Source organism: Paramacrobiotus metropolitanus, unplaced genomic scaffold (assembly GCF_019649055.1).
Source record: "Paramacrobiotus metropolitanus isolate TYO unplaced genomic scaffold, Prichtersi_v1.0 Parri_scaffold0000056, whole genome shotgun sequence".
NCBI lineage: Eukaryota > Metazoa > Tardigrada > Eutardigrada > Parachela > Macrobiotidae > Paramacrobiotus > Paramacrobiotus metropolitanus.
This window is the reverse complement of record NW_026570276.1, coordinates 658,844-674,879: the sequence shown is the minus strand read 5'-3', so window position 1 is coordinate 674,879 and position 16,036 is coordinate 658,844. Positions and strand designations below refer to the sequence as shown.

Here is a 16,036-nt window from a genome sequence, read left to right as displayed (position 1 = left end):
AAGTATTAAGCGGCTTATCTGAAGGACAGTAAATTTATGCAATAACCTTTTGTAACAGCGGGAAGCTGTAACGGCGGGACGCTCCGCCCTCCTGATTAGCTATTCGCTGTTTCTGGGGATTTCAACCCTGCTCATCGCCTGCTGTTTTGACGGATCTGCAGCACAGCTGCATTGGCTGCAGATTTCGATTTCACCAGTCGGTGGTTTTTTTTGTGTGGCGGCAACATTGCCAATAAAGTCGATGTTTCCGTGTTGTCAGTTGAGGATACGCGTGGCGCCCATACGCCCCCGCGTTATACTTTGGGTATCCTTAAACAGCTGTATAGAGAGCGATCTGGACTAAAGGGTTATCATCCGTTGCGACTAATAGTTTCTTAAGCGAAACGTCAGAAGGCGTAATGTGCCGTCGCGGATTGTCGGTAGTCGACAGTTTTATAACTAGTTGAGTTGGCGGAGAAGTGATTGCAGTAACGTTAAGCGCCAAACTAGACTCGGCAATGTCGTGGTGACCTTTCAAGCGAATGTTGCACGCGCAATAGGCCGACAGGAAGGTGGTTGGATAAACAATGCGAATAAATAAAACGGCGCCGACCTTCCTGCTGAGTGGGGAAGAAAGATGGTTCAGCCGCCCACTTTTCACCTGACGGCATCCATTGGTCTGACTACGGCGGAATGTACAGTCTGTAGATGTAGTCACAGCGGATTGCTGAAAGCAGCGCCATTCAAATCCACGAAAAAAAGAATTATATTCGTTGCACCAGCATGTGGGATCATGCAAGCATTATCGAAGCAGGCTCTTGTTAACTCATGCTCCGGCACTAACACACACTGCGCAAAATGTCACAGTAGAGTGACTCCGAAGTGGCCACATCACAAAGTCGAAGTGCGCCATCGTTATATCTCTGTTTTTTTTATTAGTATCATCGAACCAAATGGATCACTGCTGTTTCACTGGTGGTTCTATATGGTTCAGAGTTTGAGTGGTCAGAATCAGAGTCAGAGTCAGAGTTACTAGACTCCAACTCTGGCTCTGACTCTGATTCTGACCACTCAAACTCTGACTCTGACTACTCAAAGTCTGACTCTGACCGCTCAAAGTCTGACTCTGACTCTGAAGGTTTCTTAGGTTTCTTAGGTTTCTTAGGTTTGTTAGGTTATTCTTAGGTTTCTTAGGTTTCTTAGGTTTCTTAGTTTTCTTAGTTTTCTTAGTTTTCTTAGGTTATTCATTCAGAGTCAGAGTTTGGATAGTCAGAGTCAGACTCTGAGTAGTCAGAGTCAGAGTTTGAGCGGTCAGAGTCTGAGTCAGAGCTTGAGCGCGGGCCCTGCTGGTTCACTGATGGTTCTATGTGGTTCTATAGGTTCACCTGGTTCACGGGGTAGAGTGGCAATGTGACAGTGTGTCTGCAAGTGACTGTGTACGTGGTTCACTGTTGGTTCACTGATGGTTCTATGTGGTTCTATAGGTTCACCTGGTTCACGGGGTAGAGTGGCAATGTGACAGGGTGTCTGCAAGTGACTGTGTATGTGGTTCACTGCTGGTTCACTGGTGGTTGTTTGTGGTTCTATAGGTTCACCTGGTTCACGGGGTAGAGTGGCAATGTGACAGTGTGTCGGTAAGTGACTATGTTTGTGGTTTACTGCTGGTTCACTGGTGGTTCTATGTGGTTCTATTGGTTCCAGTTCTCATTTCGCTGTGGTGTTTAAATTCTATGTGGTTCAGAACCAGGTTAACCACTTCTGTCCTGGTCTATAGGTTCAAACCTATAGAACCACTAATGTCCTAACTTGGACATTCTGTGACAAACTGGGATTCCGATCGAAACAACCAGGAATTAGAAGATACTAATTATTGCTAAAATAATTCTAGTAAATTATAATTAATAATTATTTTTAGAATTATTTCTAATGTTCAAGACTAAAAAGTGTCTAAACTGTGGTGTATTTTAATTTGTTTCGCTAATTTAACCACAGCTGCCTGCCTGCGGAAGTGTAGTGTATGACTGTACGTACTGGTACAGTGACGTACGAGTGCAAAGTATCTCGTGAATAGTTGTCCTGTGGCTATGGCTGATGTGCCGTAGCAACGGCGTATCTGTTGTCGCCTTGTTTAGCGATTTGTTGTCTGGTAGGCTCGGTAGCGAGCAGCTGTTATTATTATAAAGACAATTCCTACTCCGCCGTTTTTTTTCCCCAACATCTCCTCCTACACCGTTCGACGTAGATTTTTCGACGATCGCTCAAAAAACGTCTAAATTCCTGTAAGGTGGCAATACGACTTTTTTTTACCGCTGTTTTCAGTTCCAAATTTATGAAACCTTTGCCGGAACGAATTTCAATTATTGGCTGAATCGAATAGAAACTACTAACGTCGAATAGGCGGAATGAGTTATTATTGCGAAAAAAATAACCATGGCAACATCTACAGTACGAAATACCAACATATTATTGGAAAGTGCTGTTACAGTAATAGCGATGGGCGGAAACAATAAACACATTGCATCAGTAGAATCAAACGGTTGTTTTATAGAAGCGATTTAAGACAATTCGAAAATACAAAAGAAATACTTACGGAAATTTCGCCCAAAAACCTTTAAATGTTTAAATTGTAGTACTGATGACAAAAAAATCTTATAAATAAGCGATCAAGTCCTGTTTCTCGGTTATTTTTGAGAACATTATGTCTGCTAGACAATCTGGCATACGGACATTTCGGCAGAATAATTAGTATCCTAACTAATGCGGCACTAGAAACAAAGTTTTCGGCAAAACTTTAGGTCATGCCGAGTTGGTCGTATGCCGAAGAGGAGTACGGCAACAATTTTTAAGAAGGTCACGTTTACAATTTTTGTTACTTTGGTACTTAACAATAAAATAGTGGAAAATATGATAACGGCAATACGGAAAAAACAAAATTCGTGCAAGAGATTATAAACATCGGCGTCAAATCAGTTGAAAACCTTCGATAAGCTGAGCACTATTTAATCCTTTGAATATTCGGCGAAAGTTCGTGAAAAAAGCTCCTGCATCCTTTTTTAGAAGATGTTTCCAGACGGAGAATTCTGCATTCGGTTATCGACATAAATATTTTTTGAATATAGTTTTTCGAATGTATATTGAGCGACCAACCTTAATTAAAAACACTATCTTAGAAGCTGAAATAAACTTTGAGTTTCATTTGCGAAAAACGAACGTAAATGAAATTAAATAATAATAATTAATAAAGAACAATAATATTGACATTAAGATTAAAACGAAATAAATTTTTCTAATTTTTTAGGCAATTTAAATATTTCAGTTAATATACAGTGTACTTATATTGCCGAAAAAAGTCGTTTTGTGGCCAACGCGCCGTAGCGTTAAGCCAACGCCGAAACTACGAAAATGTGTTTCAAACGTCGTTTTTGTTTTGTGTTCAAGAACTTGCTATTGTTTTAAAAATTTTGAATTTTCTAGAATACAGGGTAAAAACAGGTGTTCGCCAAACTGTAACAGTACCTTCTTTAGGCAATTATTTATTTGTTCGGATATACTGTGGTTGTTGTTAATTCGTCATTGTTGTGATCGTGAAAATAAGAGTAAGTCAAACAAAAAAATGTGCTAGCCAAATTAAATAACGGTATTGTTTACAACAATTACGCCTGTCGCGGTAAAAATAGTTCATCCAGTATGGATGTTTTAAAGAATGATTTTTGTTTCTAAATATTCTAGATATTAGCTGGGGTTCGCTGATTAGACAGTGGAAGTGGGACTTTTGCCAGTTAGACACAGGATGAGGGTTTTCGCCGGTTTGACAGAGGGGAAGAAAATTTCGCCGCTTAGACAGAAGATTAAAGATTTTTGCCCGTAGGATAGAGGATCAGGCAAAGGGAAGAATTTCGCCGGGAATAGGGATTTTGCCAGCTAGCCAGTGGAAGGAATTATTTTTTCGCCGGTTAGAGAGAAAAAATTTTACCGATCAGGCAAAAGGGGAAGAATTTTCGCCAACCAGACAAAGGAATAGGGATTTTTGCCAGCTAGCCAGTGGGGAAGGGAATTTCGCCGCTTAGACAGAAGGTTAGGGATTTTCGCCGGCAAGATAGAGAAAAACAATTTTTGCCAATCGGACAAAGAGAGAAGAATTTTGCCGGTTAGACGGAAGGTTAGGGATTTTCGCCGGTTAAACAGAGTGGAAGGAATTTTCGCCGATCAGACAAAAGGAGAAGAATTTTCGCCGGCCACACAAAGGAAGATGGCCTTTTGCCAGTTAGACCGTGAAGGGAATTACGCCGCTAAAACAGAAGGTCAGGGATTTTCGCCGGTAGGATAGAGAGAAAAAATTTTGCCGACCAAACAAAGGGAGAGGGATTTGTTCCGGTTAAACAGTGGATTTTTGCCGGTCAGATAGCATTACAGGGATTTTCGCCGGTCAGATAGAAGTACAGAGATCTCACCGGTTAGAACAGAGGGGTAGGGATTTTTGCCGGTTAGATAGCATTACAGTGATTTTCGCCGGTCAGATAGAAGTACAGGGATATTCGCCGGTCAGATAGAAGTACAGGGATTTTCACCGGTTAGAACAGAGGGGTAGGGATTTTCGCCGGTCAGATAGCATTACAGGGATATTCGCCGGTCAGATAGAAGTACAGGGATTTTCACCGGTTAGAGCAGAGGGGTAGGGATTTTTGCCGGTCAGATAGCATTACAGGGATTTTCGCCGGTCAGATAGAAGTACAGGGATTTTTACCAGTCAGATAGAAGTACAGGGACTTTCGCCGGTCAGATAGAAATACAGGGATTTTCACCGATTTGAACAGAAAGGTAGGGATTTTCCCCGGTCAGATAGTATTACAGGGATTTTCACCGGTAAGAACAGAGGTGTAAGGATTTTCGCCTGTCATACGAAAAAAGGGAATTTTTTTGACCAGACAGAGGAAGAGGGATTGGGCCAATATGCTATTAATAATATTTTTGGCTGATATGTTATTTTGCTCAACCTTTGTAGACGACGATTTACACAAAACCAAACTTACACTTTCAACCGTCTACCGAAATAACTAACCGACTTAGCTGAACTCTATAGCATTGAGTATTTAATGACGACAGTGACAAATTTGAAACAAACCGCATTTCCGATCCAGTTACCGGTAAATTCCGTTTCCTAAATCTTTACAAAACTACCACATTACTTTCTTCAATTCTAAAAATTCTCAACCGAAGCCGGATGCCGAGGTTGAGCTTGTATTAATAAAGTATACACCGCCGCTACGTACATCACAGGAAGTTATTACTGCCATGCAGGAACGATCTGACATGCCACATTCGTAATTCAAGATTTGGCGTTTGGGTGAAATAATTTCATTTTATTCTGTGAATTCGGATCGGAAATTCCTTAATCGGAATATTCATTTGGTTTGCTCGTTTTTGTTTCATCCTGAACGCTGATGATTAAGGTGAAACTAAATGATAAAAAACAGATGACCAGCGTCCGGCAGATTATGTACGTACGGCAAGCAGTGGGTGGGACTAATACGTAATTCGATGTGTCTCCCAATGCCAATGGTAATCTTCGGCAGTGCGGATTGGCTGTAATAAGATGGCATGGGAATTGACGATTCTCGCCCGGATGGCGCCCTGTGGCGGTTGGAAGCCGTGCGCCTAAGGTGCGCCAGGAAGTCATCGCAGGCCCGTAACAACAAGTGCTTATCCAGGCAATTTTTAAACAGCGTGCTTTCGCAAACTATGATGTTTGTGAATTTGGCAGATACATGAAAATCCTCTTCAAATAAGAAAAAAACGTGTGATAGCAATATTTACAATATTCCTAATTTAAGCGACAGTGTTATGGCCACAGTATCACACCACCGCCCATATGACAGCACACGAAGAGAAACAGAGCGAACGCGTACTTAGTTCTCCTGTTGGCGCACCGTAAAATCCCTGTATGTTAGTGACGTCAAAATGACACACTGCCAGTCTGCATTCTCGGCGAGAATCACGAATTGGCTGTACTGACAAGAGAGATTCACTTATTGTGAAGGTTGAAGCTTAGAAAGTACTTTATTTTTTTTCAATTGACAGATAAGTTTAAAGCACTCAAAGTTAGTATGCGCTCAGCACCGCAGCGCACCGCCGCACTGCAACTCAGGTAACCGTCCACAAATTGCAACATGCGAAAACGTGGTTTACTTTCTTGACTGATCATACATCCTTTAATGTTTTTTTAATGATATTGGAAAACGTTTATAAATCGGTGTGGTTGCTGAACTGTGAAACCGCTGCCCCTCACACCAGGGGCGCCCCAGAAACCACAACAAACTAAGATCTACACTTGAATGGAACAATATCAGAGCCCGGATTTAGTCGATTCTTTTTATTTATGTTGCCAATAATTAGGTAAAAAATTGTCTCTCTGTTTAAAAATACCTAAATCCTAGTTTGTTGTGGTTTCTGGGGCGCCCCTGGTGTGAGGGGCAGCGGTTTCACAGTTCAGCTTGCTATATTTAACAACACCCGATTTACCCAAAACGTTTTCCATATCAATATCATTTTAAAAAACATTAAAGTATGTATGATCAGTCAAGAAAGTAAAATCAATTTAGTTTTCGCATGTTGCAATTTGGGTGGGCGGTTACCTGAGTTTCAACAGCGGTGCGGCGGCTGCGCATCTGAAGGCGGTGCTTTTGATCTGCGCATACCGACGTCACGGAGCGCAACTCAATACTAACTTTGAGTGCTTTTTTAAACTTATCTGTGATATCAGTGGCATTGATAAAAATGGTAAAAAATAAAGTACTTTCTAAGCTTCATTTTAAGCCTAAGCACGAACCTGAAGTCCAACCACAACTGGGTCCTCGTGCTTGTGAGGTACTGAGATACCTAATGGCGTAAACCGCAGCGTAACTTGCACGCTCCCTCTAGCCTACACAGTACACTCACTCGCACCCTGTAACTCGTGTGCTCTCCGCCCCTCGTTGCAATGATACGCCTGCGCAGGTACGTAGCGGCGTAAGATGACGTCATCATACAGCCCGCCTGGCGCAGTTGGGTTCTGGCGCCGCTTTCGATTTTTGCACGCGTACAAGACTCACATTTATATACTATGGTTATATTTTATCGTAGCGCTCGTACCTTGCGTTCTATTCATTATGATCGTGTGGCGCTGCCTAATACTACTTTAGACACCGACATGGAATGTTACGTACAACCAACAAAGCAAAGGGAAAGTAAAGAATGCACGATTGCAGATACAGAGTAGGAAACCGAACCGCGAACCTAAGCGGCTCTCAGTTAAAGCTGCATTAAAGCTTTAAGTGACCACTCCGTAACTTTTGCTCTACCCTACCTTTTGCTGTTCCTACCTTTTGCACTAGCTTTAATTCGGTTAACCACCTTTGATACTACTACCTACTCGCACAAATATACCTGTGCCCCTGGGACAGTTTCCCTGCATAAAATACACCCTCTTCGGCCATTCCCATACAAAAAATACAAAATCAATGGAACCGTGCCTGTATTTTCTTCAGAGGTTTCACTGTACTGCATAATACAAGTTACCCCAAGTCAAAATGTCGTGCTCGTACTTGCGAAGTACACAGAAAAGTTCCACACCGGTTTGAATATGGTGTTACTTTTCCATATTACCTAATCGTACTTCATTGGATCCTAAGGTTACAACGGTCGGCCTACTTTACCTTTACCGCCCCTTTGCCTTTACCTTTTCACTTCACCTTTTCAAGTTTACCTTTACCTTTGCCGCCGTGAATACCTTTACCGTCCCAATTTACCGTTGAAAAACGCCGTTCAGATAACCTTTACCGTTAAATAACCGTTGAAATATAAAATACCGTCGACACTTTGCCGTTTCTACAATTTCTTGCGTACGTATCTTGGAATTATTGCGTGACTATTAACATAACTGTGTGTGACTTTTTCGAACCCCTCTGGCTATTTTCACCACCTATAGACCCTTCCAAGTTCCAAGGATAAATTTCAGCTCTATTTTCTGACTACAGCCATTTGCCACTGCCTTTGAACAACTATCTTGGCTATTCGCAACCGGATGTTTTTGCCCATTTTGTTAGTTTCTGATCCTTCGTCGTCATTTTTATAATCGGTCTGCCATATCGTAGTTCAGCTGACGGTAACGAGAAATAGTAACGGTAATAAGTCTGTTACGGTATTGTTTCCGCATTTGTTGCTCAACATTCACTGCAATCTCCGCTCAAAACAGCTTTTCATTCACCTGTGGGACGATGGCATCGCGATATTTCGCCGCGGACAGCTAGTCGCAGGACTTTTGGTCGCAGACATTTGACCGCAAGGCCATCTCGCCGCTCGATGTTTCGTCGCAGGACATTTCGTCGATAGGACTTTACGCCGTGCGACTTTCCGTCGCATGGCCGCTTCGACGCAAGGAAATTTCGCCGCAAGGATATCTCGACGAAGCGACATTGCACCTATCAGATAATGATTTACTAAGCCAAATAACAGAGTCAGAAAAGGAAAAACTAAAAATAAAACCAAACGAACAACCTAAGAAATCCTAAGAAACCTAAGAAACCTAAGAAGCCTAAGAAAATTTGAGAAAGAATAAGACCCAAGACAGTCTGAAAAAGACTAAGAAAACCTAAGACCAAGCCTAAAAAAATTGAAAATGTAGTAAGAATTAAGCGCGGTGAATTATTTTGCGGCGATTAGTCGCATCTTTCAAAAAGTCCCAAGACAAATTGTCCGCGACCAGGCGTCTTGCGTCGAAATGTCGCAAAAGTAAAATGCCTCAAAGCATAATGTCCCAAACCGCAATGTCCCAGCGCTCGAATGTCCGGCGGCGAAATGTCTTCGCGGCGAAAAGTCGCGCGTCGAGTTCGAGTGCGGCGAAATGTCACACCCCCAATTGTCCGGGTGCGGGGACGGCACGTACCAAAGAAAAAAAGTGAATCGTTTTTTGTCTTCTTGAAAACACAGTAGACATCTGTATACAGGCTGTAGACACCTTGTAGACCTATCGGTAGTCACCTGGTTTCTCGGGATGTGTACAACGTGTCCACAACGGTCTCTACAGGTTGTCTACAGATATCGACCGCTGTATTCGGGCAGCCCTTCTTAGGTTCACCTCGATACTCTGCCTGTATACACCGGTAGTCATCTGTAGACAGCCCGTAGACACCCCTGTAGATATGTATATCTGTACTGTAGTCACCTGGTTTCTTAGGTTTTCTTTGGATGTATACAGGTTGTCTACAGGGTGTCTACACGTTGTCTACAGATGACTACAGTAGCTACAAGAAGGAAAAAAGCGTTCCAGTTTTTTTTTTCTTTGGTGCGAAACGTTCCATATATAAAACAATCTCACTGAATTCAGTATAATATGTAGTACAAAAGCAAGCAAGTAATTGAAGAAACGGCAAAATGTCGACGGTATTATATATTTCAACGGTTAATTAACGGTAAAGGTTTTTCGAACGGCGTGTTTCAACGGTAAATTGGGACGGTAAAGGTGTTCACGGCGGCAAAGGCAAAGGTGAAGGCAAATTGAAAAAGGTAAAGTGAAAAGGCAAAAGCAAAGGGGCGGCAAAGGTAAAGTAAGCCGACCCGGTTACAACCAGTTCCAAGTTCGAACCGGAAGTTGCTAATATTGCCAGATTTGTATTTTGTAAACGATTACTAGTCAGCCTACTCAAGTGTGAAGATGAGAATATAAGAAAGAAAAGAAGAAGAGAATGTAGTAGAGAATATACAGAAAAGAATATATATTCTGAGAATCTTCTTGGTAAAAGACGGAACATCCAGCAAATGTGACCATAACGATCAAAAGGTTGACTTTTGGCGCTGGCTCTGAAAAGGTGCGAATTGTGATTTTTCAGTTACTGTACAGAGTAGATACGGAACTTAAAGCTAAAAATTGTGGGGGTTGATTAGGTTAGGTTTAGGTTTCGGTTTCAGGTTTCAGTGCTTAATGTCTACAGATACAAGGAATCGCTCCTCATCGAGATCTATAGACAAGTCAAACAATTAGGACAAAACTACAGTGCAACAAAACCGACAAAATAACTTATGATTACATCGGTTTTAACAAAGGTCAAGCGTACTGGACGGTAGCTTTAACAGAGGCGATCTCCTTCCATGAAACGCTTTCCAGCATTGCCTGGCGTACATGTAGGGAGCGAAAGGATGACGAGTCCAAATCGAGGTCATTCCAGATTTTGACAGTCCTGCATGAGAACGAGTCTTCACTGGCTGGCACTTCGGTCCCGCAAAAAGTGGTACTAGCAGCTTGAATTGGGAATGGATGGCGCGACATCCGGTTTGCATTCCGCGTGTTACCTGCAACAGTCTTGGCGGCAGTTACTGACTCATAACTAGTGAAGAAGGAGTTGCCGACAGGCGAAAAAGCCGAAAGGCATCATTTAATCAAGTTCTTGTTGTTGTGGTTTGTTCGAACGTGAAAAGCGAAAAAAACGGAAAGGTAGTGAAAGGAGTAAATGGTACGTAAGGTCTTCGCGCAAAAGGTAGCGATAGATCTTGTACTTCATACACAATGTTAGAGTAAAGTGCTGCTGATTAGCATGCAACTTGCAGGGGTCATGCAGTGTTAACACAAAGGCACTCGAGCGCTCGACAGAAAAACAGGATCCTTTTGGACCTTCGGGGAGAGCAATTCTGATAATAAATACACTAATGCAAAATTGTCGCATGCTAAGGTAATTAAGTACTTTGACACTAATGGGAAAGAACAGACCAACCATATTGTAGGAATGCAGTAATATTTCATTCAACCAAATTTGCGAAGTACATATCAACTTCACTTAGTGTAACCCCGTAATAAATTTGCTAATCAGTTTAAATTATCATTCTCAGCAAAGAACTAAAGCACAGAACACCAAGAAGCGGCAGTATTTTGTTATCGGAATTTATGTCTTCGTTGGGAATGAACTTTGGGCAACTGGAGTCACTATGTCGTGCTTTTGTAAGAAGAGGGTTGCTATTGCTGCTACGTGACCGTTGATCATTTTTCACTCATCTCCATATCTTCAGTTCCCCGTTCACGGCCTTCTTTGGGGAGCACTTGGCGAAAGCAGACATCGCGTACTGGACGAACCACTAGTGTGATGAAACGCCGCCGATATTGACGTTCGCTTAGCAAGTACACGTAAAAATTTAACGAATAACCCATGTACATTGTAGCAGAGACTATTGGTGCCATAAGATCATTCAAGCTCCGATCGTATAGGTATGTATAGACAAGGTCATACGGTAGCAGTTTGGCAAACGAGTCGAAAAACTTCAGGGAGCGAGTGATGAAGTAAAGCAGCGCACTGCTTAGCAGGATGATGTTGATTCCGCGTTGGGATGAGGATTTACTGGCAGAAGTTGCCACCGATGTCTCACTGTTAGCCTCTTGTAAGCGACGCATGGTACTGAATTCAGATCGTCGTTGACGAGTAATTAGGGCAATCAAAATTATACTCGGAACAAGGATCAATGGTAATGGCAGCAGGCGCAAAACAAACTGGATGTTCTGAAAGATACGGTGTATTAGTGCACCTTTCATGGCTACGTAGTGTTTATTTAACGGCATTTAGTTGCTTTATACACACAGTTAGAAGTACTCACTATCCCCATTTCGTGAATGCGAGTTTTTGTACGTATCCACGCCGGAAAGATGCCGCTTTGATAAGCGCCCAAGTAGTCAAACGTATAATCATAATAATGGGTTATAAATTCGAATGCGTAGCAGGCCAACGACAGAATGGTAAGAAGGACAATAACAACACGCGCCGTGAGAACACTCTGCAGAAATCCAAATCGAAAAGTGCTGAGGAACACAAGAAGCCGTTCCCAGGTGAATACTACTAGGATCCTACAAGTATAACTGTTTATATGGCTGCACTGAACACACTCTGATTCCGTAATTAATACCAATCGGATAGACACATTGCAGCCTCAGAAAACCATGGGACAATAAGGCTGTTCACTGTTATGCTTATGTGTACGTCCATTCCCGTGTCCGGAAGAAAAGTGGATAAACCGAGCCATCTACGAAGGGAACTGCATGAATCATGACAATTTTTCTTAAAAAATTCCATAGTACGCCTCATTTATTAAACCCCAAGCAAGATATTCTGTTTTATGGTCAGTGACCGAAAGTCACTATTTTGCGTGATGGTTTTGAATGGGGTTTAGCTTTGGGATAAGCTTTCAGATTTGCGTGAGGTTTCTGTAATTAAGGGCGATTAAAGAATGTGCATGTACAAAATCAGGTCCTATTCTTAGTTTTTTGAAGTCTCACTCAACATGTGGAACCTGCAGGTGGCACATGCTGGCGGTTGTTATAGAAGTTTAAAATTCTGGACAGAACAGCTGCCAAATTGGATCTGTAATCGAGATAGTGGAGGGCAGTATACCAAAAACGAAACCGAACTAGTTTGGTAACAGGACGGTGAAAGCATAAATCTTGTGTAAGAAAAAATATTAATAAAAGTTAAGCAATGAATCTTGTTCAACTGCGCATACAAAAAATTGGCACCAGCCAACTCCATGGAAGAACTAGCGTGATTGAGAATGTTCCACTCAGTTGCAGAATGCGTATCACACCTATTCCCGTCGATCTGAGGTTTGCTTTGCGCTTTATAGTATGATCCATACAAGGAAAAATCACAGGCATTTTTACGATGTGTAGTGACGTGTACGCCCTGCTTTTTGTTATCCTAAACAGTACGTTTGACACATGTGCCCAAAAAATTTTGATTGATAATATTAAAGCCTTAAGACACTATGTAACTAAATAACATATTGCGAAGTATGTATCTGTGAGTTACAGCGCTAGTAAATCAGCCACGGCCGCGCCGATCAAGTAATGGCATGCCGATAACTTCCAGGTGGGTACACTGCGGATTAACACCACCAGATTGAGTCCATTTCCAACGGTGCACAAGGCCAACAGGCAAAAGAACACCGCGCGACAGGCGAGGTACGATTCGCGAACTTGGTCCTCAGTGTACAACCATTCCGGCAGATACATGGAGAAGGCAGCTTGAGTTGAATTATCAGCTGCATGATTTTCGTTGAGCACACTAGCGTGACTGGTTATAATGAAATTAACGGCCGGAAATGGCAGAGCAGATGCGTTGGCAGAATTGTCCATGACGAGCCTGACAGCGTGTCCTAAGTTTAGTCAGCGTTTTAGCCAGATTGATATTGCTAAACTTTGGGTTGATTATTAAAGCCATTTATACATGTAAGCTGTACAACATAAAGAAATGAAATCCCAGGAATGATCTGCTCATTTACCTTTGACTCTGCTGAAAAGTTGGCACGATGGCTTAAATAAGTCGATGTCTTTTAAAAGTCGATGCTGCTACAATATCAGTTCTCCCGTCATTTTGTCAGTATTGGGGAAGAACGTTCGGAAGATGTAGACTTCCTGAACAGAGAATCGGGGAAAAGGCAATGTCAGTATGCGGAAGCAAGGGCAGCCTATCGAATACAACTTTCTGCTGGTAGAATTTTTTAGTGGTCAAAAAGCCGGCGGAATTGTGGACGAAACGGAAGCGTGAGTTCGACCACATCAGGTTTTTATTCGTTTAATTCTTCTTTCTTCGAAATCATTTGTAAACGTTTACCTAAAATGGTTGGTTAAGCACTAAGGACGCGTGCGCTGGTGGGACGGACAGCTAGTGTGGCTTTTGCTAAGCAGAATTGATTCGTATTTATATTTGTATAATGCTTAGCATTATTCGTAACCCACTGAATTAGTATAATGCTGAGCATTATACAAATTCGTGAGTTAAGAATATTGCTAAGCATTATACAAATGCAAGGGGTTAAGAATAATGCTAAGCATTATACCAATTAGCGATTTTGGAATAATGCTAAAAGGCATATAGAATTGCAATTTCCAAAATTTTTAATGTACTTAAATTTAGTCGGAAAAACTGAAAAACGGAGCCTCAGTATGTAGTACATACTGCGCCGCGCCTGTGAAGTCGTATAGATATAATGTGCAACCGAAATAAGCTACAATGCGGTTTATTTCGGTCGCACATTATGTTCATACTAAGTGCTAATGTGCAAACTTCAAACAGCAATGTGCAAATTCTAATAAGCACATTTAAATAAATTCAAGCACATTAAAAATTTTATACTTTTAATTTTGTATCGTTTTTAGCATTATTCCGAAAACGCTATTTAGTATAAAGCTTAGCAATATTCAAATCCTAGTAATTTGTATAATGCTTAGCAAAGATACAAATTATCCGATCTTGAATAATGCTAAGCACATACAAATTGGCTGAAATGGTATAATGCTTAGCATTATTCCAAATTCGTAGCATTATTCGAATACAAAACCACACTACGGACAGCACATGCTGACATGCAGCCTGCCGTGCAGAGTCTTGGGTGGCTTAGTCAAACGTCGAGCAAGGAAAAATTGAGTGCCACCGATCACTTCGGCCGTTGAAATGACTACCTGAGGATCGACAAGCTGCTGAACGACAATTTGCTGGACAGCAGCATTTTGCTGACGACAGTCTGCTGACCGAACAAATTAAATTATAACAAAAAATAAGCATAACATAAGAAAACAACGGAAGATAAGAATAACGCAAGAAAACACAAGAAAACATAAGAATAATTTTCAAGAATGCAAGACACATAAGAAATACGAATACGTGTACAAGAAAATATCAGAATACATTAAAAAACATTAAAAACCTAAAAAAGCCTAAAGCACAAAAAAAAACATAAAAGATCAGAAGAAAACGTGATATAATATTGTAAGAAAACTTAAGAAAACAAAGACAACCTCCAGTTTAAAGCGCACATGAAAACAAAAGAAAGTGTAAGAAACCAACGTAAGCTAAGAAAACGTAAACAAATACCAAAGAAACTGAGAAACCGAGAAAACAGATCGATGAGTAAGCTAAAGGTGAACAAAACAGTTTCTGGAAAATGTCAGGCAGCAAAATTGTCAAAAAGGTGATTTGTCGGTCAGTTACCGTCAGTCAGCAAGTTGAATGAATCAGCAAAATGTCGGTCAGGAATTGTCGGGCAGCAAAACGGAGGTTAGAGAATTGACATGCACCTTTTTGGAGTACGAACAAGGAAAGTCTGATAAGCCTAAGATTTAAGAAAAACCAAGAAACTAAAAAAACCGACGAAACTAAGAAAATCTAAGAAACCATGGAAAGCCAACGAATTCAAAGAAACTACGAAAAGATAAGAAAACCTAAAAAAACCGCAGCAGGCGAAATGTCCGGTAAGCGAGCTGTGGGCGAAATTGGAGGACAACGATTTAACGATTTTCTCTCTTCATATCGCTACGAGTATACCTTCCAGTTTCCACAATCCGACTATCCTAGCTGCTATTATAGCTGCTATTAATTTATTACCACTATTCTAACATACAAATTAAAAAGGCGGACCTAGTGCAAATTTCCCGTTAACTGCTATTTTCGTTAACTGCTATTTTCTTACTTCTGGTTCTCCCTGTACAAGCTGGGACAATCAAATCGCAAATTGAATAAATCGGGAACGGATTAATTAAATTAAGGAGACACAGAGTTCTTACAACTCCAGGTGTTGTCGACCAATCTGTTCTCGAAGGAAAAAAACATGAAACCGTAAGACTTCCTATGCCATATCTTTACTCTTTTCCATTGCTACCAATCAGTTAATAACAGGTTTATATTTTATCTTCTTACAATTGTTGATTCAAAGGTGACCGTCAGTTGGGCCGATCTCCGGCATTGGCCGACTTGATAAGAGCAGCCATCGAAAGTCGTTTCATCACACCGCAAGGAAAATGTTTACTTTGGTATTTAAATGGGCATTATAGAACCGCATAACAATGCTTTATTGTGTGAACACTAAGCCAAGCGACAAAGTAAACACTGTGAAGAAAAGGCCACCCGCTATCACCACAACCGCGATTGTGCCGATCATTAACAGTTCTATACGAGTGACATTTTTATCGTTCATCACGGCGTGCTATGTAAACACCGCGTAATAGCTTCGTTTTTAACGCAGTTTAGATAAATTTTCAAAACATCAACCA

The 16,036-nt window shown here is 41.3% G+C and overlaps 1 protein-coding gene across 3 annotated transcripts; it reads right to left on the bottom strand.

Moving 5' to 3' along the window:
- Positions 1-10,708: 10,708 nt before the first annotated feature.
- Positions 10,709-15,658, bottom strand: LOC129592816 (uncharacterized). Of its 3 annotated transcripts, none has more exons than XM_055488941.1 (6): positions 15,457-15,658; positions 13,270-13,455; positions 12,798-13,143; positions 11,899-12,015; positions 11,593-11,839; positions 10,709-11,497 (listed from the first exon to the last, which is right to left on the bottom strand). In XM_055488941.1, the coding sequence occupies exons 3-6, from the start codon at positions 13,121-13,123 to the stop codon at positions 10,985-10,987; spliced, it is 1,203 nt and encodes a 400-aa protein (XP_055344916.1). In that variant the 5' UTR covers positions 13,124-13,143; positions 13,270-13,455; positions 15,457-15,658; the 3' UTR covers positions 10,709-10,984. The 3 variants fall into 3 exon arrangements, with proteins under 3 accessions (XP_055344916.1, XP_055344915.1, XP_055344914.1); XM_055488940.1 differs by having other exon boundaries at positions 13,270-13,402; XM_055488939.1 differs by lacking the exon at positions 13,270-13,455.
- Positions 15,659-16,036: the final 378 nt, after the last annotated feature.